Genomic DNA, 26,130 nt, shown 5'->3' with positions numbered 1-26,130 from the left:
TCTTCGGGTGAGGGGAATCGATGTTCTGCACATGGGGATCCGTGGTGGTGACAATAAGAAACTTTTAGCACAAATTGAAACAAAATGGATTGTGCAACTTGATACAATGTCACCAAATGGCTTGAACGAAACATTAAGCTTTGCTCCCTACCTATGAGCAGTTTGACTTCTGCCCCTTATTAGTGCTCTGTTTATAACTCACGATAACGTACCTCCTGTTTCCCATCAATTTCCTCCTGTGTTTCCCCTCCCTTTTGTTTCAGCCGGGTTGTTGTTGTTTTTACGTGTTTTTGTATGTGATTTTAATGTTCTTTTTATTGTTCCTTGCATTATCAGTAACTTTGAAACATCAGGTGCCCAAGGTTTCCTTCATTTACCTGTTTTTGGCCCTGCCCACACTCCTGTTTGATGTGCCATTTTACCCCGGGGGGATTTAAGTTGTGTACTATGGACAAGATGTGTGATTCCCTCTGACCGTCATGATGAACAACAGCCTCCCCTTCTTTTGAATGGATGGACATCTATTACAGTGTGGATCCATTGTACCAGGACACGATGTTTAGTTTAAGCGTTCTCTTTTTGTTATTGTAATATAGAAGGGGTTATGCTGGGTTTTTTTGTGTTGGGGTATAAAATATGGCAGGCTATAAAATATATTCTTTAGTGGTGGCCGTGCACATCGCGTTGCGGTTTGCTGTGCCCTGGTGTGGATCGGCGTCTCTTGGCCCGGTGCGTGCGCTCCGGGTGCTTTTTCGCTCCCGGCGCATGCGCACTTGGCATGATGCCGACTTCCACGGCTAGGACCTGGCGGAAACAATGCGCACGCGCCAAGAGTGCCGCCGTGATTCGCCGGCAAATACCACGTGACCGGGGTCATTGGGTTATTTTAAGGTCCTTGTTGGCACCAAATGATCATGCCCTTGAGGAAGCAGCATGGCGCTGCCGCGAAACGCGCATCGGGGTCCACTCTCCGGCTGTTCCCCCACCTTGCCCCCATTATTGGTAAGCCCTGGACTTATACCTATCCCCTATTTATGTGTCATGGGATAGAGTTACATTTTGGGATATTTGTGTGGAGTAATGGTATTTGGGACCAGGGCCAGGTCTATTGAGACCATTGCTGCATAGCATTTTGACTAAATGTGATTATGTTTTTTTTTTTTTATGCTCTCCTTTGTGGGGGCACCATTTGAGTGGGGGGGGTGGGGCCTTCAGCATTTCTTGGCATTTTTCATGCATGTTACTATATATTGTTATTGAATTTCACGTTTTATTATGGACTATTTATAAAATAAAATTTTGATATTTTGTTCATCGATGCTCCGTATTTTCTCCTTTTCTAAATATGATATTTTTGGAGCGGATTTAGTGAGTCTGAGGGTGGGTACTATTATTTGCCACACTCCCTATCTCACAATATGCATTTGGGGTTTTTGTTATCAAGGATCATCTGTTGGATGCCCAGTCCACGCAGAGCCACACGTATAATAAGAGAGCTACGGTCAGGACCTTTAAAGAAAGGGACCGGATGTTGGTACTGGTGCCCCCCACAGAAAGTAAGTTCATGGCCAAGTGGCAAGGGCCATATAAGATATGCGGGAAGGTGGGAGAAGTGAATTATATGGTGCATCATCCTGGAAAAAGGAAACCCGACCAACTGTACTATGTCAACCTGCTAAAAGCCTGGAAGAACCGAGAATGTTTGGTAACGGAGGAGACTCCAGTCGTACCCACGGGGGACCCTATGCACTGGCCAAGGATGCAGCTGGGGGTCAGGTTAAAATAAATGATCTCACCAAACAGCGATGTGAAGCTCGTGTTCTGGTGCAACAGAATACGGATATATTCTCGGAGATGCAGGGGCAGACCTTGGTGATACAGTATGACATTGTCACCGAACCTCGGTAAGGGTACGGATAAAAACGTACCGAGCGCCAGAAGCCCAGAGGAAAGCTATCACGCCCAAAGTGAAGCAAATGCTTCAGTTGGGAGTCATTGAGGAGTCCCGGAGTGAGTGAGCTAACTCCATTGTGCTAATGCCAAAGTCAGACGGATCATTACGCTTTTGTAATGACTTCATAAAATTAAATGAGGTGTCAAAATTTGACCTCTATCCAATGCCCCGGGAGGACAAGGTAATTGAGAGACTGGGGAAGGCTCAGTACTTCACCACGCTCGATCTCACCAAAGATTACTGGCAGGTCCCGTTAACAGAATTGGTGAAAGAAAAGACCGCTTTTATAATGCCAGAAGTTCTCTATCAATATGTCATTTTGCCTTTTTGCTTACATGGGGCTCCGGCCACATTCCAGAGCTTGATGGACATAGTGTTAGAGCCTCATCAGAAATACGCTTCGGCATATTTAGACGACATAGTCATCTTTAGTGCAGATTGGAATACCCACCTATCCCAGGGACAAGCAGTGCTGGAGTCTCTCAGAATAGTGGGGTTAACAGCGAACCTAAAGAAATGCACAATAGGAGTCACGGAAGCCCAGTACTTAGGTTACGTGAAGAAGTCGGTGATGGTCCAGTGGAATCCTCAAGTGGTGGAAGCATTTCAGTCCCTGAAGTCGGCGCTGTGTGGAAAGCCAGTCCTCATCAGCCCCAACTTCAAGAAAACCTTCATTGTGCAAATGGATGCCTCAGAGGTAGGCCTAGGAGCGGTGCTGTCACAAGAGCTGAACGGGGATGAGCATCCAGACACCTACTTGAGCAAAAAAACTGATCCCAGTAGAGAAAAATTATAGCATGGTGGAGAAGGAATGCTTGGCGATTAAGTGGGCCTTGAGTCCGTACGCTATTATTTGCTCGGGCATCAATTTTGTTTAGTAACGGACCATTCTCCCCTCATCTGGATGAGAAATGCAAAAGAGAGGAATGCTCGGGTCATCAGATGGTTCCTGTCCCTACAAAATTTCAGTTTCTCAGTGGAACATCGTGCAGGGAAGTCACAGGGAAATGCGGATGGCCTGTCATGGGCCTCCTGTATGGTGACAAATGTTCAACCCCACAAGTTCGAACAGGGAGGGGGTATGTGAGGCAGTGACCGGTGTTATACGTGAGGGTCGCTATGTGTCCTCCAGGATGCTCACAGAAGCGTATAGAGGCCGCGGGAGTACATTTCAGTCACAGGTATAGCGGTGATTGCAATGCAAAATAAAAGTAAGTGTTGGTCTTGGGCAAGCTATTTGTCCAAGGCAGATTTAGGAAAACCTGCCATGGGGCTTTTATTTTTTGAAACAGACTACAGGATGATAGTGGGGCAGTCCGCTTCCTTCCCAGCCTGGTTTTCCATGTGGCCTACGGCCACAGGTTCCTTGTAAAAGCCCCTGCAGCAAAGGGTTGGTTGTGTCAGCTTGGGTTTGCAAGCGGGCAGAACAGAAGGCCTGGCATCCTCAGCATATATGGTGGTGCAGTTGTCCACGGCAACCAGTCTCAGTCACGGACTGTCTTTGTTTCCTGTCTGCGGTCCAGAGGATCCTATTTACTTTGCGTTTGTAAGTACGCTGATCATTAAAAGAGACTTTGTTTTTGAACTTTCCTGGGTCACTGCCTGGTCTGTCACACTGCATCAACCTCACTGCACTACAACAGAGTAAGGCCACATTCACACTGCCATATTTTGCAGTAGTGGTTTTAGCCTTTGGCCAGTTTCATTAAAGATTATTCTAGAAATATTACTGCATCTACATTACGAATGCATGCCCATTATCAGTTATTCACACCAGATTTATGAAAGGGTTGTCTCATGATGCCAACCCTGGTCCATATGCTATTTTGGGGCATATAAACATAAAGGGGCTCTATGTCTGGGTTCCATCAAAGGAGGAGCAGTCCCCATGTTAGTGAACCTAGTCCATTCATTTCCACGGTGAACTATTCATCGAGTAACTCCATTACAGTTTTATATGTATCTGTATTCATCTTTCAGTGCAGGGACTCTGACAACAATTTTTTAAATGTGCAGAAAACTTTCACTAGAATAACAGCATATAGATATAACACAAAAAACAATAACATAATTGCAAATTATGGTAGGAGTACAATATAACAATGGCATATTTAACTTTTCACAGATAACGGTAGAAGCAAAAATTCTTCAGCATTCATAACACACAAAAAAACCTATTGTATAAGGCTCATTTCGGTGCCAAGGAAGTGAACAATTAGAGAGAGTAACAGTATAACAGTACAGCATGCGAGGGGAACAGAACAAGTACGTGAATGTTAGAGATGAAGTCCACTTTTTCAACTAATGCATTTTCTTATTTGATACAACTCCTCTGATTCCAAAAATGTATAGGTTTGGGTAGCATTTAACCTTTATTAGCTGCTGAAACTAACAAGAACACTGACAAATATCTATGCCAACACTGGCCCATAGTTTCCTAAGACATTTAACTGCCAAGCTTAGATATTTATGTGTTTAATGCTGGTCATCAATGTTGGGCAATCCAACACATTTACAGAAAATGTTGCTAATTCTTCATTTTTCATGAACTAATTTTCCAGAAATATTACATTGCATAGCCAAAACTACATTACATTCTACAGGTAATAAAAGAGACATGAAACATTAAAGTCTCATGTTCAAAAGCAATCAAACGCTACAGTTGAAATTGAGAAAGAGTTTCAAGCCTTAAAGAACAAAATTCCAAATAATGTAGGCCAGGTCTGCACCATGTACGGCCCACAGGCCACATGCAGCCTCCCAAAGGATTTCCAGTTATCTAGTTCCCTATTTCCTGCATTCAATCGTATTTGTGTCTTTCAGATGACAAGGATGCAACAGTCGTAGCGGGGAACAGTAAGTGCTGCAGGTAAAGCTGAAGATTTAATCTATGGACTATTATTCTAGATGGGAAAGAGGTGGTGTTACTGTGAGGGAACATTGTGAGGTAGTGGGTGGGGGGGGGGGGGTTGTGTGAGGTGGCATAATATAAATTATTTCTTTATAATAAATATAAGGATCTGGGACTCCCAAACCTCCTGAGGAAATTGGGTATGAAAGGAATTTGAAAGGCAATTTCCGTTTCCATAGGAATCTAGGCATTAAAAGTTTTAAGGTTTTAAAAAAAATTTGGGGTACATTTATGGGAATCATATTCATAGTATATAAAATTACCAGCATTATATACGCTTTGAATATGTTAAAGGGACTCTGTCACCTGAATTTGGAGGGAACAATTTTCAGCCATAGAGGCGGGGTTTTCGGGTGTTTGATTCACCCTTTCCTTACCCGCTGGCTGCATGCTGGCTGCAATATTGGATTGAAGTTCATTTTCTGTCCTCCGTAGTACATGCGTGCACAAGGCAATCTTGCCTTACGCAGGCGTGTACTATGGAGGACAGAGAATGAACTTCAATCCAATATTGCAGCCAGCATGCAGCCAGTGGGTAAGGAAAGGGTGAATCAAACAGCCGAAAACCCCGCCCATATGGCTGAAAATTGTTCCCTCCAAATTCAGGTGCCAGAGTCCCTTTAATACGTCCCATCCAAGAGAGTGTAGGTACGTCATAATACAAATTATTTCTATTAATGGGGCATTATAATGAGATTTTTATTTTTAAGGGCCCATACTGGGTTGTGCTGCAAAAGAAGACAAAAATCTGCAGAGATGAGCAATGGGCATGAAATCTCATCTTGGCATCTGTACTAAATAGTAACAAAAGGGATGGGAACAGCTTCAAATAAAGAAGATGTCACCTATAAGGATCTTGTACAGATGTTTATTTGCGATACTGACTACAAATGATCAGCACTGTGGTTCCTGTATGGTCCGCAGTCTGAAGATGGCCGATAACAACAATTCCCAGCATCTCCTTACCATTTTTTAGGACATTACTGGGAGATGAAAGTTCATGTGACACAAGTGCAAAAAGGGTGGCCTGAAATTGCAATTGAATGCTATACTAAGTTTGGATCTGCATTCATGTACTGCTGATGGTTCTGATAATGTATTCATGTACTGATTATGGTTTTGTTCCTGGATTAATGTACCAATAGTAGTTGTGATGCTGCATTCCATTACCGGCAGTGTTTCCGGTCCTGCATTCGTGTACTGATGGTTGTTCTGGTGTTATATTCATGTATTGATTGTGGTTCTGGTGTTAGATTCATCTACTGATGATGGCTCTGATGATGTATTCATGCACTGATTGTGGTTCTATTGCTGGATTCATGTAGCGATGGTGGTTCTGATAATGCATTCATGTACAACGGTTGTTGTGGTGCGAACTGTGGTTTTGGTGTTGGATTCATTTACCAATGGTGGTTCTGGTGCCAGACTCATGTACCGACGGTGGTTCTGATCTTATACACATGTAGAAATCCACAACTGGTCAGAAGGCTATATTAATCCTCTGAACTCTTCAAAACTTGCAGTTTTGACTTTATGAGGACTTGAGTTTCTTGTTCTGCTTAAAAAATGAAGTGTTATTTATTGTGTTCACAAAATTATTGAAGCAGAAATTCTTCAAATTCTCCTCAAGAACTCAAAGCTTCTGATAACTTGGTTATGGTAATGTATTCATATACTGATGGTGGATCTAGTGATGCATTCAAGTAAGTATGCCTTTAAATACTGTATTTTTGCGGCCCTTGGGATATTTCAGCATGACATGCTGTTCACGTCAGGTTATAGCCTGATTATTGTCAGATATGCCAAGAATTATTTTTTCTTCATCTACCTTATATTGATTTTAATCCTACCTCTAACTAACATCTTACACAGTTTGAATTCTTCAAGAGTGTATCTTGTAGAGAACTTGGCAATCAGATAAATGTTGCAAGCAGATAATTTTATTTTGTGCAGGCAATCCAAAAATAAAGAAACTATTTGGTCCTACAATGGCCTTCATCAGTCAGACAGATTTCAGTGTGCACAGGGTTACAGGCAGAAACAAACGTTCAGGATATGCAGCAAAATAATAGTGACAGAGCACATTTTTTGCTGAAATGTGTGTGACTAGCCTATTTATCTGAATGGGGTTTTTGAAAATATGGACATGCCGATTTCTATAGTCCACTGCCCACTACACAGGATACAGGAATATTGCCAATTATTGCATACTATTTCGATATCTGTTATACTCACTTGTGGTGTCATTCCACACCAGAAATTTGAGTAAAGTGTTCGAGACTCTAGCATGGGGGCCACAATGGTTTTGTTTTCTTCAATCAGACGATTTAAGGTTTGTGGGTTGGTAATAAAGTTGTCTACATCTATGTACTGTAAGGAAAAAATACATAAAGATGAATTATATTTCTGATAATGACAACTTCAAGCAACTCATCTGACAGGTAGTAACATCCTGTCTCCAACGTACCACACTTATATTATCTTTAAACCCCTTAGACCAGTGTATGTGCTTCCAGATCTGCTCTTCTGTGCAGGGTTACTCACAAAATTCACCATTTTGAGATGTGCTCTTCATACTTGTTTGCTAGACCTGGAGCTACAGCACTAAACTGGCAGACTGATCTAAACAATAGATCATTTTGATAGCTTCCCTTTAAAACTTATGAACTTATAAAACTTATGCTTACATTTGATCCTCTGAATAGTATGTTTATGAACATAAAAGGTAATTATTCTACTTACAAAGATAAAATCAGACCATTTTTCTTTAGCAGTGCGCAGTGCAGCCTGACGAAGCTTCATCACATGGGCAAATCTGGAGGCCGGCCAGTGTTTGGGTCCAAATTCATCAGTGTAGGATCTAAAAACAGAAATAATGACCTGTAAAATCAGATATTTATTTTCCAACTGTTCCTTAACTTTCTTTTGACTAATTGGGTCACTGGTGTCAAAATCACTGGCACAGTTACATTTTCCTAAGAAGGTTTAAAACGGTTTTCTTGTAAAAAAAAAAATTCTTATTTTGTTAGAGAAGGAAAAGAAACACATTTGCCTTATCAATCCCCTTTAGCATCGGTCCTCTTACTTACCTGTCTATTTCTGAACTTCCCCTCAGCTGTTCACGAGCCATCACATGGTTAGAAGACGCATTAGGTCTCAGTATGTCTAACCTGTGAAGAGCTGCAGCAGTCAGGAGGTTAGACTGCATGTGATGGGCTTCAATGCAAGGACCAATGATGGACCTCAGAGCCTAACTGGTGGGGGATCAGCAACGTGAGTAGGATTTTCTTTTTTTTTTTTTTTTTAAATATTCTAAGCTGTTTTCAGAAAATGTTATCATACTCAGACTTAAAAGGAACCTGACATCAGCAAATTGCCTCTTAACCTAACCCTATGCCTCTACAGACAACTGCATAATAATTACAATGGTGTTTGTAGCTAAACTATACATTTATGGTTCTGCTGCGGAATTAATGGCGCCATATAAGTGAACCAAATAATTAATAATAAATTGATCAGTCCAGTCTTGTGACATCTGCACAGAAGTATTTGAAGTTGAGTACAGGCACTTTCAGAGTCTGATCTCAGAATGTCTCGGTTATGCACAGTGAACTGAGGGGTCTTAGCCCCACCAAGCTCACTGCATGTGACAGTGGAGGTCTGAGTCTGGACCCTGCAAGTGTCTGTGCTGGAACTCAAAGACATCTGCTGATGACACAATACAGGAGTGATCAATCAAAAGGAATGGCCATGGTTTCAGATAATGACTTATTAGCCCCAATGCTTCAGGATAAACGGCTGTACACACAGAGACAACTTTTTAATTTATAGCAAAACCACAAATGTATAGTTTAGCTACAATCACCATTAAGCATCATGTAACTGCCTGTAGGTGCATGGAGTTATGTTAATAGGCAATTTTCTGATGTCGGGTTCCCTTTATGACCAGGCAGCTGTTAAACGCTGCGTAAAGGAATGTAAGCCTGATGCCAGCCCATTGCTATGGATAATGTGAACACGACCAGGACTTTTGCTTTACAGGGTCAAACCCTAAAGTTTTGTATGTGGAGTGCTTCTCTTTGACTACAGATACCAGGGACAAAAAGGACAAGCATGATGGATTTCAATGTGCTAATCTATGTGGCGCAGTGATTCACTTTGCCTGTGTAAACAGACATGCATCTTAGGCAGAACGCCTATTAAACATTAGCTCATTTTCAATGATCTGCTGCAGAATGGCCTTCATGTGGTGGTTTATCAAAGAAATGTCGCAAAGTTTGTCCTACACGTAGCATCTCTAGACTTTTCCAATGTCTGAAAAGTCACAAAGGGGCCCAGTATATACATAGTTACATAGTTACATAGTTATTAAGGTTGAAGGAAGACTTTAAGTCCACCTAGTTCAACCCATAGCCTAACATGCCCTAACATGTTGATCCAGGGGAAGGCAAAAAAACCCCATGTGGTAAGAGTAAGCTCCATCATGGGGAAAAAAAATTCCTTCCCGACCGCACATACGGCAATCAGACTAGTTTCCTGGATCAACGCCTTATCAAGGAATCTAATATACACTCACTGGCCACTTTATTAGGTACACCTGTCCAACTTCTTGTTAACACTTAATTTCTAATCAGCCAATCACATGGCGGCAACTCAGTGCATTTAGGCATGTAGACATGGTCAAGACAATCTCCTGCAGTTCAAACCGAGCATCAGTATGGGGAAGAAAGGTGATTTGAGTGCCTTTGAACGTGGCATGGTTGTTGGTGCCAGAAGGGCTGGTCTGAGTATTTCAGAAACTGCTGATCTACTGGGATTTTCACGCACAACCATCTCTAGGGTTTACAGAGAATGGTCCGAAAAAGAAAAAAAATCCAGTGAGCGGTAGTTCTGTGGGCGGAAATGCCTTGTTGATGCCAGAGGTCAGAGGAGAATGGGCAGACTGGTTCGAGCTGATAGAAAGGCAACAGTGACTCAAATCGCCACCCGTTACAACCAAGGTAGGCCTAAGAGCATCTCTGAACGCACAGTGCGTCGAACTTTGAGGCAGATGGGCTACAGCAGCAGAAGACCACACCGGGTACCACTCCTTTCAGCTAAGAACAGGAAACTGAGGCTACAATTTGTACAAGCTCATCGAAATTGGACAGTAGAAGATTGGAAAAACGTTGCTTGGTCTGATGAGTCTCGATTTCCGCTGCGACATTCGGATGGTAGGGTCAGAATTTGGCGTAAACAACATGAAAGCATGGATCCATCCTGCCTTGTATGGAGCATCTTTGGGATGTGCAGCCGACAAATCTGCGGCAACTGTGTGATGCCATCATGTCAATATGGACCAAAATCTCTGAGGAATGCTTCCAGCACCTTGTTGAATCTATGCCACGAAGAATTGAGGCAGTTCTGAAGGCAAAAGGGGGTCCAACCCGTTACTAGCATGGTGTACCTAATAAAGTGGCCGGTGAGTGTATATACCCTGTAATATTATACTTTTCCAGAAAGGTATCCAGTCCCCTCTTAAATTGAAGCAATGAGTCACTCATTACAACATCATACGGCAGAGAGTTCCATAGTCTCACTGCTCTTACAGTAAAGAATCCGCATCTGTTATTATGCTTAAACCTTTTTTCCTCCAGACGTAGAGGATGCCCCCTTGTCCCTGTCACCGGTCTATGATTAAAAAGATCAGCAGAAAGGTCTCTGTACTGTCCCCTCATATATTTATACATTAACATAAGATCACCCCTTAGTCTTCGTTTTTCCAAACTAAATGGCCCCAAGTGTAATAACCTGTCTTGGTATTGCAGACCCCCCAGTCCTCTAATAACCTTGGTCGCTCTTCTCTGCACCCGCTCCAGTTCAGCTATGTCTTTCTTATACACCGGAGACCAGAACTGTGCACAGTATTCTAAGTGTGGTCGCACTAGTGACTTGTATAGAGGTAAAATTATGTTCTCCTCATGAGCATCTATGCCTCTTTTAATGCATCCCATTATTTTATTTGCCTTTGTAGCAGCTGCCTGACACTGGCCACTGAATATGAGTTTGTCGTCCACCCATACACCCAGGTCTTTTTCATTGACGGTTTTGCCCAGAGTTTTAGAATTAAGCACATAGTTATACATCTTATTACTTCTACCCAAGTGCATGACCTTACATTTATCCCCATTAAAGCTCATTTGCCATTTATCAGCCCAAGCTTCTAGTTTACATAAATCAGCCTGTAATATAAAATTGTCCTCCCCTGTATTGATTACCCTGCAGAGTTTAGTGTCATCTGCAAATATTGAAATTCTACTCTGAATGCCCCCTACAAGGTCATTAATAAATATGTTAAAAAGAAGAGGGCCCAATACTGACCCCTGTGGTACCCCACTACTAACCGTGACCCAGTCCGAGTGTGCTCCATTAATAACCACCCTTTGTTTCCTATCCCTGAGCCAACTCTCAACCCACTTGCACATATTTTCCCCTATCCCCATTATTCTCATTTTATGTATCAACCTTTTGCGTGGCACCGTATCAAAAGCTTTTGAAAAGTCCATATACACTACATCTACTGGGTTCCCTTGGTCCAGACCGGAACTTACCGGAATATATCCCTGACATTTGGGATAAAGTGAAGAAAGAGGGATATCAGCAATTAAGATTTTTAATAAACAGACAAAAAGTAGTAGAGAATGAGCAGCTTTCATTGCAATCACTAATGTTTGTTAGAACCCACAAAAATTTCTCCATATGCTCAGTAGTTTAAAAAAAAAGTGCAAAAAATGTGCAAACCATATGCAACTAAAAGCTAGCATTGATGACCGCACCATGTGAAACTGTAAAATAATGACAGTTACTGGTCCTAGTCGCCCTTTAACCTGCATGTTCTGTTCTGATAATTGTAGAGATTCTCTCAATGGAAGAGGGGGATATCAGTTGTATGTATTACTTATCTATCCTATTAAATCTTTATTTTTTCTCCAACAGCAGCGCTCAGCTGGAGTCAAGCAGAAAAATCTAAAACCTATGACCACCTCAAAATAAGCATAAAATGGCTGCCAGTAAAATGTTCAGCCAAGGCACTGACTCTGGTGACTGTGCATATTACATCAGTAGAGGGAAATAAGTGGACACCAGACAACTCCACTGCCTATCATCTACCAAAGGAAATCAATGATAGTAGTTTAGCATCAGGAGAGAATAGCTCGGCTCATACAACTTGGCAAATCCTGTTAAAATTAGTTGGGTGGAATTTCAAGTATGTTTTTTTAACTGAAAGTTTTAAAATCCACTCAGGAAGAGCAATCGCTAGACTAGAAGCAAGGAAGCCCTTTTCCACCACCACTTAGACCAAAGACATCTCTAGCTTATGAACAGTGGCTAGGGATGGACGAATCTATGGATGTTCAGGTCCAGCCGAACAGATAAACAAAGTTTTGGTTCGGGAAGCAGAACAATACCCGAACCCCATTCCCTTAAAAAGGGGTGCCCAAACATCCAGTGTTTGCCTCGGTGTCATTTGCATGACAGCGCGGCAAACACTGCCTCTGATCGGCGGTAAACTCAATACTACCTCTTAGACAGACGCGGTTGCCACGTTGTCAAATGACAACGTGATCCCGCAACTGTGATCGGAGGTAAAAAGTTTACCTCCAGTCTCTGGCGTTGGCTGATGGGACTACTATACCCATCAGCCTATGCCTGCTGCCGCTAATAACAGCGAGAGTAGGCGCAGCTAACTGGTGCATTCATCAGGCGACGCCTGCACTTTAAATAAATAATAATTAAAAAAAACAGGATGGGTTTCCCTGTATCTTTGATACAGGAAAGATAAATATCTTGGTACCCTGTTAGCCAGTAGATAGAAAAAATTTTAGAATTGAGAATCCTCAGTGGTTGATATTTATGAACACAACTGTTTATCACTTATCACTCTCCCATAATGACAGTTCTGTGCTGTATTGTGCATAAATATGTGATTCTTCAGAATTTGCTTTAGTCTATGCCTGATGAAGAGACCTGAGTAGTCTCGAAAGCTTGCAATTTGTTACCATCTTTTCAGTTAGCCATTAAAAGGTATCAACCACTGAGGACTCTCAATTCTAAATATTTTTCCTGTATCTTTGATAATTTTTTATTCTTGCTGTGTATTAATTTACAATATAACTATAGGATTAGTAATGGATAGGCATCTTATAGACGACTCTCCATTACTAAGCCGTGGGTTTGATGTCACCGTACAATACAAAGGTGACATCAACCCCACAAATATGAACCCCACTTGCTACCACCACAGCGCAAGTGGGAAGAGCACGACAAAGTGCCAAAATTGGTGCATTTAATAGATGCACCTTTTCTGGGCAGCTGCAGGCTGCTATTATTAGGATGGGGGGCCATATCCATAGACCCTTACCAGCCTGAGAATACCAGCCCTCAGCTGTCTGCTTTAGCTTGGCTGGTTGTCCAAAATGTGCAGGGACCCCAGGCCATTTTTTTAAATTACTTATTTAAATAAGTAAAAAAAAAAGGTGTGGGGACCCCTCTAATCTTGATAACCAACCTTGCAAAAGCTGACACTTGAGGGTTGCAGTTCGCAACTGTAAGTTTTGCCTGCCTAGTTATCAAAAATACAGGGGAACCCACTCCGTATTTTTTTTATTTATTTATTTATTTAGAGCGCAGGTGGCGGCTGATGAATACTTCCATTAGCCGCCTGCTCTCGCTGATATTATCGGCAGCAGGTGTAGGCTGATGGGAGTAGTAGTTTTACCTCCGATCACAGCTGCGGGATCAAGCTGTCACTTGACAGCGTGGGAACCGTGGCTGTCTGACTGGTGGTATTGATTTTACCCACGATCGGAGGCAAATATCTGGTGTTCGGGTGCCAAACCCGAACAGTAACACAGGCTCCTGGTGAAGTCCATGTTCGGGGTTTGTGCCCGAAGAGTAGGTGTTCGGTATGGACCCTGAACTTTACTTTTCAGGTTCGCCTATCTCTATTCATGGCCAGTCCTGATATGCAGAAAATACTGAAGCTGCTCACATAGATAGGAGTGGAAACACATGAGTCAGCGGGTGCTCTATTCCAGTAGCTGAAACCGCATGGACCAGGGCACATCCCACTGAACACCCGCTCTCCTTATACCGTGGGCGTAATACTACTCAGACAACACAGAGTGAGGGCAAAACAGTGTGGCAATACTTTATTAAACCAGAAAACAGGTAAAAAAACATAGAATATTCCCAGCAAAATACCCAAGATGGTGCAAAATTACAGTGTCTCATCCTTCCGCTGAACCGTCGGGATAAGAGCAGATGTGACTTCAGAGCTAACAGGGCTGACTACCCCACCTGTGGCACGCACAGAGAGGAGGTAACGACAAGCTTAGGAAGCAGTCATTCCATTGAGGAACAAGGCCAGATGACCGGAGGGTCACAACCTGGCTTCTCCAAACATCTCCATGGAGCCAGGTGACCGATGCGTCCCATTCCTGGCTTTCCCACATGTATCCATGGGGCTAGGTGACAGGTGTGTCCAAATACTGCCTACCCCAAACATATCCATGGCTCAGTGATAGTCAATGGAGTAGATCTGAACTATTTCAGCCGGGGCATGATTCCTTAAGCTGGCATCCTCTAGAATGACAAATCTGTGTCCCTTGTGATGGAGCCATGATCTGGCAGCTATCCTGTATAGTGTTCCTGGGTGTGGTTTTGTAAAGAGTCTCTACGTCTTTGGATCTCTGGATATCTTGGATGTTTGGATGTCTGAATGTAGCTATGTTACAGAGACACATAACCTCTTTTTATAGTTAACAAATGTCCTTCAAGCCAGCATCCAGAGGTCAAGAGAAAGATGTGATGAAGTTGACTCACATTGTTTGACTTTTTAATCAATTTGCATAATTTTTACTCCTCTGTTTTGCAAGTTAACAAGCTAGATGGCCTGGACAATGTGTAATCAACATATCAGCAAACATCATTACTCAATTGCCCTGCATTTCTATCATCCAGGATAACAGCATGGTGGCTCAGTGGATAGCACTGCAGCCTTGCAGTGCTGGAGTCCTGGGTTCTAATCCCACCTTGGACAACATCTGCAAGGTGTTTGTATGTTCTCCCCGTGTCTCCGTGGGTTTCCTCCAGGTTCTCCGGTTTCCTCCCACATTCCAAAGACATACTGATAGGGAATTTAGATTGTGAGCCCCATCAGGGACAGCGATGATAATGTGTGCAAACTGTAAAGCGCTGAGGAATATGTTAGTGCTATATAAAAATAAAGATTATTATTATAACAGCACAATGTGTTACAAAGAACGTCAAGTTAAAAGCCAATATCACAGGTTTATACGAACAAAAGTCTGTGTTTTCTTGACCAACCAGAAAGAAACAAATAAATTCAAAAGCCAACATATAGATAACAGTCTATTCCTCCTGACTTACTGAAAATAGATGCCTTGTTAATTAAAATAAAATGCTGGGTCATCACAATAGGTCCATTGATCAGATCCTATGTCAGAGAATACAAATCTTAATATTGTACATGTTTATACATGAAAATACATAAAAACCAAATCAGACAACGTAGGAGACCTTCATAAATCAATAATAAAATTAATGGAGAAACCATAGTTAGGAAAGCAGAAAAGTTAGAGACCAAGAGCATGGGGTCAACAAGTTTTCCAAATCTTTTCTGGCATTAGTATCTGCACCAAAACTGACTGCTAGGACTTTCATTACACGGGTTTCTCTGGCTGAGGAGCTATATGCAAGCCTTACATCACCAAGCAAAATGAAAAACATTGGATGAAGTGGAGTAATACACACCGCCACTGGATTCTGGACAAGTGTTAGGCTAGTTTCACATTTGCGTTTAAATCTGCAGCGTTTAAAACGCATCCGCAAGTGGTGGAAAAAACGCATGTAAACGCGTACAAATGCGGCGTTTTTTTGACGCATGCGTTGACGCATGCGGTTAAAAAAACACCGCGTTTGTACGTGTTTACATGCGTTTTTTTCCTGCGTTTGCGTTTTTGGTGCGCATGATGAGAAATTTCACAAGAGAAAAATCAAGATAACCAGACACCGCCAATGGGACTACAGAGGGCGTGTATTATGGGATATCTATATATAGACCCTAGGGCTACTGAAATTTTAACAGTTTGCTACTGTATCCTGTGTCATGATGGATCTTCGCATGGAGAGCTTTTATTTCAACCTGGATTTCAGCTTCAAGCTGTTTCTTGCCTGGGCTTTCGCTTGGGAGCAAGACAGAAATCGCCAAAGATGGAGGAGACAACGTAGGTGTTTTTGGAGGCACCCCATTATTGAACTACGTGAGAGCCGTGGAGCCTACCACACGCTCTATGCCGAGCTTAATGCCAACCCGGAGAAATTCCAGGAATTCACACGAATGTCGCAAGACTCATTCCTGGATTTGCTGTCTCGTGTCCAAGGAGTCATACGGCGACAGGACACCCAGCTCCGTAAAGCGATTCCACCCGAGGAACGTCTGCTGGTTACATTACGGTACGTTCCAAATCTAAACCAATGATAGTCTAAATTTACTCTTTTCTGACATGTATTTTTTGGGTATTTTCCTTTCTTTCTTTAGCGTAACCACACCATAAAAAGAATAGATTGTAATGGTTTTTGTGTTTGTTTTTCTTACAGATTCCTGGCCACCGGAGAGAGTTTATCATCCCTCCACTTCCAATACCGGCTTGGAATATCCACCCTGTCCGGAATAGTTGTGGACACCTGCCGGGCTTTGTGGCATGTACTCCAGGATGAGTTTATACCCCTACCCACCTTGGACATGTGGCTAGAAATTGCGGAGAAATTCTGGAGTGTGTGTGATTTCCCCAACTGTTTAGGAGCTTTGGATGGAAAGCACATTCGCATTATCAAACCAGCCAGAACAGGATCGGAGTACTTCAATTACAAAAAATATTTTTCTGTTGTGCTCATGGCAATAGCCGATGCGCTTTTGGCCGTGGCAACGATTCGCAGACTTTCAAGAACTCGGATATGGGCCGCCGTGTGTATGGCAAAAATTTCAATTTTCTCCCGCCACAACCTCTTCCCAACACTCAAGGACCACCGATGCCATTTGTTATGGTTGGGGATGAGGCCTTTCAGATGTGTGAAAACCTACTGAAGTCCTATTCCAGTCAGGACTTGAACCACACTAGAAGGATCTTTAACTGCAGACTGACCAGGGCCCGAAGAACTGTAGAGTGTACCTTTGGCATTCTGGTCGCTAAATGGCGCATTCTTGCATCAGCCATAAATCTAAAAGTGGAAACAGTCGACGAGGTGGTCAAAGCCTGTGTGGTTCTGCATAATTATATAATGGTTAGGGAGCAACCCAATATTGAACTGGATGAACCAGTTGCACACCCACTGCCCGATTTCCAGCATCACCAGCTGCGGTCAACTGCAGCAGTTGGCCACATGCGGGACCAATTTGCGGCCTTTTCTTATTCAGATATTGGACGTGTCTCATGGCAGGACAATGTAGTGTAAAAGTCCTGTTGTAATTCGATATGTACCAGTTATTTTCTACAATGATAATAATATTTCTCATTAATAAACTTTATAATATTTCTCATTAATAAACTTTAGTTTTGGTTGAGTTCACCGTGTCTCCTATCTTTTTCCTCTCCAAACCCAGGCTGTCCTAAAACTGGCAGTATTTGATCTGTATTTAATATCAGTTTTTGTAATCCAACACCAGGAGTGGGTGATAAAAGCAGATGTGCTAGTTATTATGTTAATATCATAATTTACCTCTAATTGTTCCACTCCTTGTTTTGGCTTACAAATACTGTTATACAACACTGGCCACATACTGCTAGTAATGGCAGCCATGTTGCTTCATTGGTAAGCTTGTTGACGTCATTGCGTCATGATTCTCTTCTCCTGTATCCATTGGACACAAGCTGAAGAGACAATCACTGTCACACTATCTATAGTCATCAAGTCAGGTGTCAGAAATAATGAATTCATGATAAACATATACAGGCTCATGAATTCACTATTTCTGACACCTGTGCATGTGAGCATAGATATGTAGTGTGTGACACTGACCACCATTGTAACTCAAGTTGTGTGTAATATAAGAAGAGAAAATGGTGGTTATACAAGGCAGTTCTCTACTCAACAGGTCAGGTGTCATAACTAATGAGTTTTTTGACACCTGACCTGTTCAGTAGAGGTCTGCACTGTATTTCCACCATTTTCCCTTCAGACTGGCACACTAAGCACAGACCAAAAGAGATTATGGAGATACATGTAATATTTTTTGGGCCACCTCATATCTGTATACTAAAGACACACAAAGCTGCAGTCTTTTTATTTTTAACTAGAGGAGATATGATGTGACCCAAAAAATTAGTGTGTGGCGAAGTTTCATGGCGCACGGTGTGTGTTGCCGGCCGCAGAAGACACAATAAACCAAACATAATTGTGGCAAATCAAACTTTTTTTATTTTGTTAACAACTGGAAAAAAAATATTTTTTACTGCGCCGGCTTGGGGTAGGGTGATGTAAACGGGAGGTGTGAAGTACTGAGGCCTGGCTAACCGTGGACGACGCAGAGGTGGCAGGAGAAGGGGCAATGAAACTAGAAGGGTCTGGAAGTTCGGGGATGGGGCTTGACACATGAGAGGCTTCAGATGCACTGGAAGGGTGAGACAAACCTGACATTACAGACACATTGGGAGGTGAAGGGGGAGGAATGCTAAGAGTCCTCGGTTTTTTTGCTTTTTGCAATTTTTTTTTGTTTGCCTGGTTGTGGGAGGTCTTGGTGGGCTCATATGGCGTGGCGCGGTGGCGGGTGACCTGTCAGGGTCCGGCTACACTGTGCCAGAGTCCATAGTGGTCGTAGAGCATGCAGCCATGCCAGAGTCCATAGTTCTCGTAGAGCATGCAGCCATGCCAGAGCCCATAGCGCTGGTAGAGCGTACAGCCATGCCAGAGTCCTGCTGCATCGTGGAGGTGGCGGTACGGAAGGCCATGCCAGGTGTTATGATCTGGTGACCTTGGAGCCGCATGAGAGACTTTCTCAGGAGTAGGTGGTACCTGTACTGACCGCAAACCCTAATCTAACACCACAACTAGAAGTAGCCGTGGGATGTACCTAACACGTCCTAGACATCTCGACACAGCCGGAGGACTAAATACCCCTATAGATGGAAATGGGAATTCTATCTTGCCTCAGAGCAGAACCCCAAAGGATAGGCAGCCCCCCACAAATATTGACTGTGAGTATAAGAGGAAAGACACACGCAGGCAGAAAAACAGGATTTAGCAAAAGAGGCACTTCTAGCTAAATAGAAAAGGATAGGAGAGAATTCTAAGCGGTCAGTATTAAAATCCTAAAAACATCCACAGCAGATAATACAAATTTTCCACATCTAACTAAAGACATAGAAAGTATATCTGCATCTCCTGAGAATCCAGCATGACTGAAAAATCCAAACAAAGTCTAAGCTGGACAAAAACACAATAAATTGCACTGAATTGCAAAGCACACTGCATGTGTGCACAGAGACAAAAAACCAGACACTTATCTTAGCTGAATTTGCAGCAGGGCATGAGGAGCCAGAGAGAGAGATGCAATCCCTCCAAGTACAATGGACAACTGGCACAGACTCATGGATCCTGCACACCTAAATACCTAATAGAGCTGCAATCAGCAGAAACACCTGCCCGGATTACAACCCCAAGACAACTGCACTACCACCAACAACCACCGGAGGGAGCCCAAGAGCAGAATTCACAACAGTACCCCCCCTTGAAGAGGGGTCACCGAACCCTCACCAGAGCCCCCAGGCCGATCAGGACGAGCCAGATGAAAGGCACGGACCAAATCAGCAGCATGGACATCAGAGGCAAAAACCCAAGAATTATCCTCCTGGCCATAACCCTTCCATTTGACAAGGTACTGAAGCCTCCGCCTCGAAAAGCGAGAATCCAAAATCTTCTCAACCACATACTCCAACTCCCCATCAACCAACACAGGAGCAGGAGGATCAACAGAGGGAAGAACGGGCACCACTTATTTCCGCAATAAAGATCTATGGAAAACATTATGGATGGCAAAAGAGGCCGGAAGGGCCAAACGAAAAGACACCGGATTGATAATCTCAGAAATCCTATAAGGACCAATAAACCGAGGCTTAAACTTAGGGGAAGAAACCTTCATAGGAACATGACGGGAAGACAACCAGACCAAATCCCCAACCCGAAGCCGGGAACCAACACACCGACGACGGTTAGCAAAACGCTGAGCCTCCTCCTGAGACAACATCAAATTGTCCACCACATGAGCCCAAATCTGCTGCAACCTGTCAACCACAGAATCCACACCAGGACAATCAGAAGGCTCAACCTGCCCCGAAGAAAAATGAGGATGAAAACCAAAATTACAAAAGAAGGGCGAAACCAAGGTAGCCGAACTAGCCCGATTATTAAGGGCAAACTCGGCCAATGGCAAGAAACCCACCCAATCATCCTGATCAGCAGACACAAAGCATCTCAAATAAGTTTCCAAAGTCTGATTAGTTCGCTCAGTCTGGCCATTTGTCTGAGGATGAAATGTGGAAGAAAAAGACAAATCAATGCCCAGCCTAGCACAAAAGGCCCGCCAAAACCTAGAAACAAACTGGGAACCTCTGTCAGACACAATATTCTCCGGAATACCATGCAAACGAACCACATGCTGAAAAAACAACGGAACCAAATCAGAAGAGGAAGGCAATTTAGACAAAGGCACCAAATGGACCATCTTAGAAAACCAGTCACAAACCACCCAGATAACCGATATCCTCTGGGAAACAGGAAGATCTGAAATAAAATCCATAGAAATATGCGTCCAGGGCCTCTCAGGGACCGGCAAAGGCAAAAGCAACCCACTAGCACGGGAACAACAAGGCTTGGCCCGCACACAAGTCCCACAGGACTGCACAAAAGAACGCACATCACGCGACAAAGAAGGCCACCAAAAGGACCTACCAACCAAATCTCTGGTACCAAAAATACCAGGATGGCCAGCCAACACAGAACAATGAACCTCAGAAATCACTCTACTAGTCCATCTATCAGGAACAAACAGTTTCCCCACTGGACAGCGGTCAGGTTTGTCAGCCTGAAATTCCTGCAGAACCCGTCGCAAATCAGGGGAAATGGCAGAAAGGACCACCCCTTCCTTCAGAATGCCGACCGGCTCAAGTACCTCAGGAGAATAAGGCAAAAAACTCCTAGAGAGGGCATCAGCCTTAATATTCTTAGAACGCGGAAGATACGAAACCACGAAATCAAAACGGGAGAAAAACAGGGACCTGTCTAGGATTCAGCCGTTTGGCAGATTCGAGGTAAATCAGATTTTTATGATCAGTCAAGACCACAATACGGTGCTTGGCTCCCTCAAGCCAATGTCGCCATTCCTCAAACGCCTACTTCACAGCCAACAACTCCCGATTGCCGACATCATAATTGCGTTCAGCAGGCGAAAACTTACGGGAAAAGAAGGCACACGGTTTCATCAAGGAACCATCAGAATTCCTCTGAGACAAAACGGCCCCTGCCCCAATCTCAGAAGTGTCAACCTCAACCTGAAACGGAAGAGAAACATCTGGCTGACGCAACACCGGGGCAGAAGTAAAACGGCGGTAAGCTCCTGACAGGCAGAGACAGCCACAGAGGACCAATTCGTTACATCAGCGCCTTTCTTCGTCAAATCGGTCAGGGGTTTAACCACACTGGAGAAGTTAGCAATGAAACGGCGATAAAAATTAGCAAAGCCCAAAAATTTCTGAAGGCTCTTCACGGATGTGGGCTGAATCCATTCATGAATGGCCTGAACCTTAACCGGATCCATCTCTATAGATGAGGGAGAAAAAATGAAGCCCAAAAAAGAAACCTTCTGCACTCCAAAGAAACATTTAGACCCCTTCACAAACAAAGCATTGTCATGAAGGATCTGAAATACCACCCTGACCTGTTTCACATGAGACTCCCAATCATCGGAAAAAATTAAGATGTCATCCAAATATACAATCATGAATTTATCAAGATAATTCCGGAAGATATCATGCATGAAGGACTGAAAAACAGATGGAGCATTAGAGAGCCCGAATTGCATCAAAAGGTATTCAAAATGGCCTTCGGGCGTATTAAACGCAGTTTTCCATTCGTCACCCTGCTTAATACGAACAAGATTATATGCCCCCCGAAGGTCAATTTTAGTAAACCAACTAGCCCCCTTAATCCTGGCAAACAAATCGGAAAGCAAAGGTAAAGGGTATTGAAACTTGACCGTGATCTTATTCAAGAGGCGATAATCAATCCAGGGTCTCAAGGAGCCATCCTTCTTAGCAACAAAAAAAAATCCCGCTCCCAATGGTGAAGAAGATGGCCGAATATGCCCTTTCTCCAAAGACTCCTTAACATAACTCCGCATGGCGGTATGTTCCGGCACAGACAGGTTGAAAAGTCGGCCCTTAGGAAACTTACAGCCTGGAATCAAGTCAATAGCACAATCACAGTCCCTATGCGGTGGAAGGGAACTGGACTTGGGCTCATCGAATACATCCTGAAAATCAGACAAAAACTCTGGAACTTCAGAAGAGGAGGAAGAAGAGATTGACATCACAGGAACGTCATTATGAACCCCCTGACAACCCCAACTAGTCACAGACATAGACTTCCAATCCAACACAGGATTATGTATCTGCAACCATGGAAACCCCAGCAGAATAGCATCATGCAAATTATGCAACACCAGAAAACGACAATCTTCCTGAAGGCCTGGCGCCATGCACATGGTCACCTGTGTCCAAAACTGGGGTTTATTTTTAGCCAAAGGTGTAGCATCAATGCCCCTTAAAGGAATAGGGTTCTGCAAAGACTGCAAGGGGAAACCACAACGCCTGGCAAATTCAAAGTCCATTAAGTTCAAAGCGGCGCCTGAATCCACAAACGCCATATCAGAAAATGACGACAATGAGCAGATCAAGGTCACAGATAACAGAAATTTAGGTTGTACAGTTCCGATGGTAACTGAACTAGCGATTCTCTTTGTACGCTTTGGGCAGACTGAAATGACATGAGAAGCATCGCCACAATAAAAACACAACATATTCTGATGTCTGAATCCTTGTTGTTCCGTTCTAGACAGAATCCTATCACACTGCATGTTCTCAGGCATCTGCTCTGAGGACAACGCCACAGCGCGCACAGTTCTGCGCTCCCGCAAGCGCCGATCGATCTGAATGGCCAGAGACATAGAATCACTCAGACCAACAGGCGTGTGAAACCCCACCATAACATCTTTAACAGATTCAGAAAGACCCTTTCTGAAAATTGCCGCCAAAGCATCCTCATTCCATTTAGTCAGCACAGACCATTTTCTAAATTTCTGACAATACAATTCTGCCGCTTCTTGACCCTGAGACAGGGCCAACAAGGTCTTCTCTGCTTGATCCACAGAATTTGGTTCATCATATAATAATCCTAGAGCCTGAAAAAAGGCATCTACATTAAGCAAGGCCGGATTCCCAGATTCCAGGGAAAATGCCCAATCCTGAGGGTCGCCACGCAGCAGGGAGATGACAATTTTAATCTGCTGAATGGGATCACCAGAGGAACGAGGCTTCAGAGCAAAAAACAGTTTACAGTTGTTTTTAAAACTCAAAAATTTGGACCTGTCCCCAAAAAACAAATCAGGAGTAGGAATCCTAGGCTCTAAAAGCGGAGTCTCAGCAATATAATCAGAAATACCCTGTACCCTAGCAGCAAGCTGGTCTACACGAGAAACTAATCCCTGAACATCCATGCTAGCACAAGACTCCTCAGTCACCCAGAGGAAAAGAGGGAAGAAAAGACAAAACAGGCTACAGAAAAAAAAATGGCTCTTTCTTCCCTTCTTCTGAGATGCATTTAACTCATTGTGGGCCAGTTGTACTGTTATGATCTGGTGACCTTGGAGCCGCATGAGAGACTTTCTCAGGAGTAGGTGGTACCTGTACTGACCGCAAACCCTAATCTAACACCGCAACTAGAAGTAGCCGTGGGATGTACCTAACACGTCCTAGACATCTCCACACAGCCGGAGGACTAAATACCCCTATAGATGGAAATGGGAATTCTATCTTGCCTCAGAGCAGAACCCCAAAGGATAGACAGTCCCCCACAAATATTGACTGTGAGTATAAGAGGAAAGACACACGCAGGCAGAAAAACAGGATTTAGCAAAAGAGGCACTTCTAGCTAAATAGAAAAGGATAGGACAGAATTCTAAGCGGTCAGTATTAAAATCCTAAAAACATCCACAGCAGATAATACAAATTTTCCACATCTAACTAAAGACATAGAAAGTATATCTGCATCTCCTGAGAATCCAGCATGACTGAAAAATCCAAACAAAGTCTAAGCTGGACAAAAACACAATAAATTGCACTGAATTGCAAAGCACACTGCATGTGTGCACAGAGACAAAAAACCAGACACTTATCTTAGCAGAATTTGCAGCAGGGCATGAGGAGCCAGAGAGAGATGCAATTTCTCCAAGTACAATGGACAACTGGCACAGACTCATGGATCCTGCACACCTAAATACCTAATAGAGCTGCAATCAGCAGAAACACCTGCCCGGATTACAACCCCAAGACAACTGCACTACCACCAACAACCACCGGAGGGAGCCCAAGAGCAGAATTCACAACAGCCAGGGTCCTGCTGCATCGTGGAGGTGGCGGTACGGAAGGCCATGCCAGGGTCCTGCTGCATCGTGGAGGAGGCGGTACGGAAGGCCATGCCAGGGTCCTGCTGCATCGTGGAGGAGGCGGTACGGAAGGCCATGCCAGGGTCCTGCTGCATCGTGGAGGAGGCTGTACGGAAGGCCACGCCAGGGTCCTGCTGCATCGTGGAGGAGGCGGTATGGAAGGCCATGCCAGGGTCCTGCTGCATCGTGGAGGAGGCGGTATGGAAGGCCATGCCAGGGTCCTGCTGCATCATGGTGTCAGTGGAGGAGGTCCAAGCAGGAGCAGCGGATGTCATGGTGGTGGCGGTGGGATGTCCAACTGCACTCGGCATGGTGGTGGTACTGTAGTGGTGTCCAGCTGTGGAAGGAATTGAGGTGGCCGTGCAGTGGGATGCAGCAGAGGTCGGCATCAAGCGTGACAGTGAAGGCACAGGTGGATATGCCCCCACTGTCTGCTTAAAATACCAACTCTGCTGCATAGCCTGCACGTAAGCAGCATTGCAGGCCTGCATGACACTCAGCTGGAGATCAGGAGTAAGGTGTTCCGACATGCCCTGCTCAATTTGATTAAAAAAATGATGTGCTGGCCTCTGGAGATCGGCTTTCACTTGATCAAGGCTTTTGCTGACCTCTTGGATACGTGCATTTAAGAGGTTATGCGAAGCATCCATTCGGTCACCCAAAGCCTTGATTGCATCGTGTAAAACCGAGCTCAAGTGCAAAAACTCAGGCATGAGTGACCTGTCCGAAGCCCTCTGCCGCTGCCGGGATGAGCCCAAAAAAAAGGGGGCAGTGGAAGAGGACTGAGAAAGAGGAAGACCTGATGGACCAGCTCCCTGGTCTCCAGTTAGTGTGGAAGGCCCACTTGCTGCTGCGCTGCTGGATGGCTGGGACGGGTCCGTGGCTGTCGGATGAAGGACTGCTCCAGAACCTGGGCCGACAGTCGTGCTGTATGTGCTGTGAAAAAAGGAAAAGAAAATTAATATCAAAAATTTACCAGACGCAAAATCCTGTGGAATTTAAAAATACAGATTATGGCAATACAATACAACCTAATGCACGTGATAAATACTTACGTTCTCTGGGCAAGGACCGGTCTTAAGAATGGCAAGGACCGGTCTTAAGAATGACAGTACTCGATGGTATTTGTAGCGTCTGATCCTTGCTCCTGAACCACTGGGAACACGGCTCTCTTGATGCAGGTCCTTGTTGAAGCGGTCCTTCATCGAACGCCAATGTGTTTTGACTTTGGATACTGTTAAAAAAAAAATTGTGGTCAGAAAAAGGACTTTTGGCCGTGCTCACACAACTGTGTGTGATGAGAGAAACTCCTGAGAGTTTCTTTCATCACACACAGTCGAGTGAGCACGACCAAGGTCTCTGCTGCTTCACACTGCAGTGCAATACTTACCAAATGCAGCTCGGACCCGTGTCGGGGCGTTGTCCCAGTCATCCCACATCGCTTGGGCCACCTCATTCCATAACCGCCGGATCGTGATGTTGTTCGAG

The 26,130-nt window shown here is 43.9% G+C and overlaps 1 protein-coding gene across 1 annotated transcript in view; it reads right to left on the bottom strand.

The window, feature by feature from the left end:
• Positions 1-26,130, bottom strand: part of COLGALT2 (collagen beta(1-O)galactosyltransferase 2) — a 248,408-nt gene that overhangs the window by 128,637 nt on the left and 93,641 nt on the right. Inside the window, exons 3-4 of the mRNA XM_077278788.1 lie at positions 7,608-7,725; positions 7,101-7,235 (exon numbers count right to left, since the gene is read on the bottom strand). Of these exons, the coding sequence (XP_077134903.1) occupies positions 7,101-7,235; positions 7,608-7,725 (253 nt within the window). The remainder of the gene's footprint in view (positions 1-7,100; positions 7,236-7,607; positions 7,726-26,130) is intronic.

The sequence above is a fragment of the Ranitomeya variabilis genome, chromosome 8 (assembly GCF_051348905.1).
Source record: "Ranitomeya variabilis isolate aRanVar5 chromosome 8, aRanVar5.hap1, whole genome shotgun sequence".
In the NCBI taxonomy this organism is placed as follows: domain Eukaryota; kingdom Metazoa; phylum Chordata; class Amphibia; order Anura; family Dendrobatidae; genus Ranitomeya; species Ranitomeya variabilis.
Note: the sequence above shows the minus strand (reverse complement) of the source record. Positions and strands in the feature narration are given on the sequence as shown.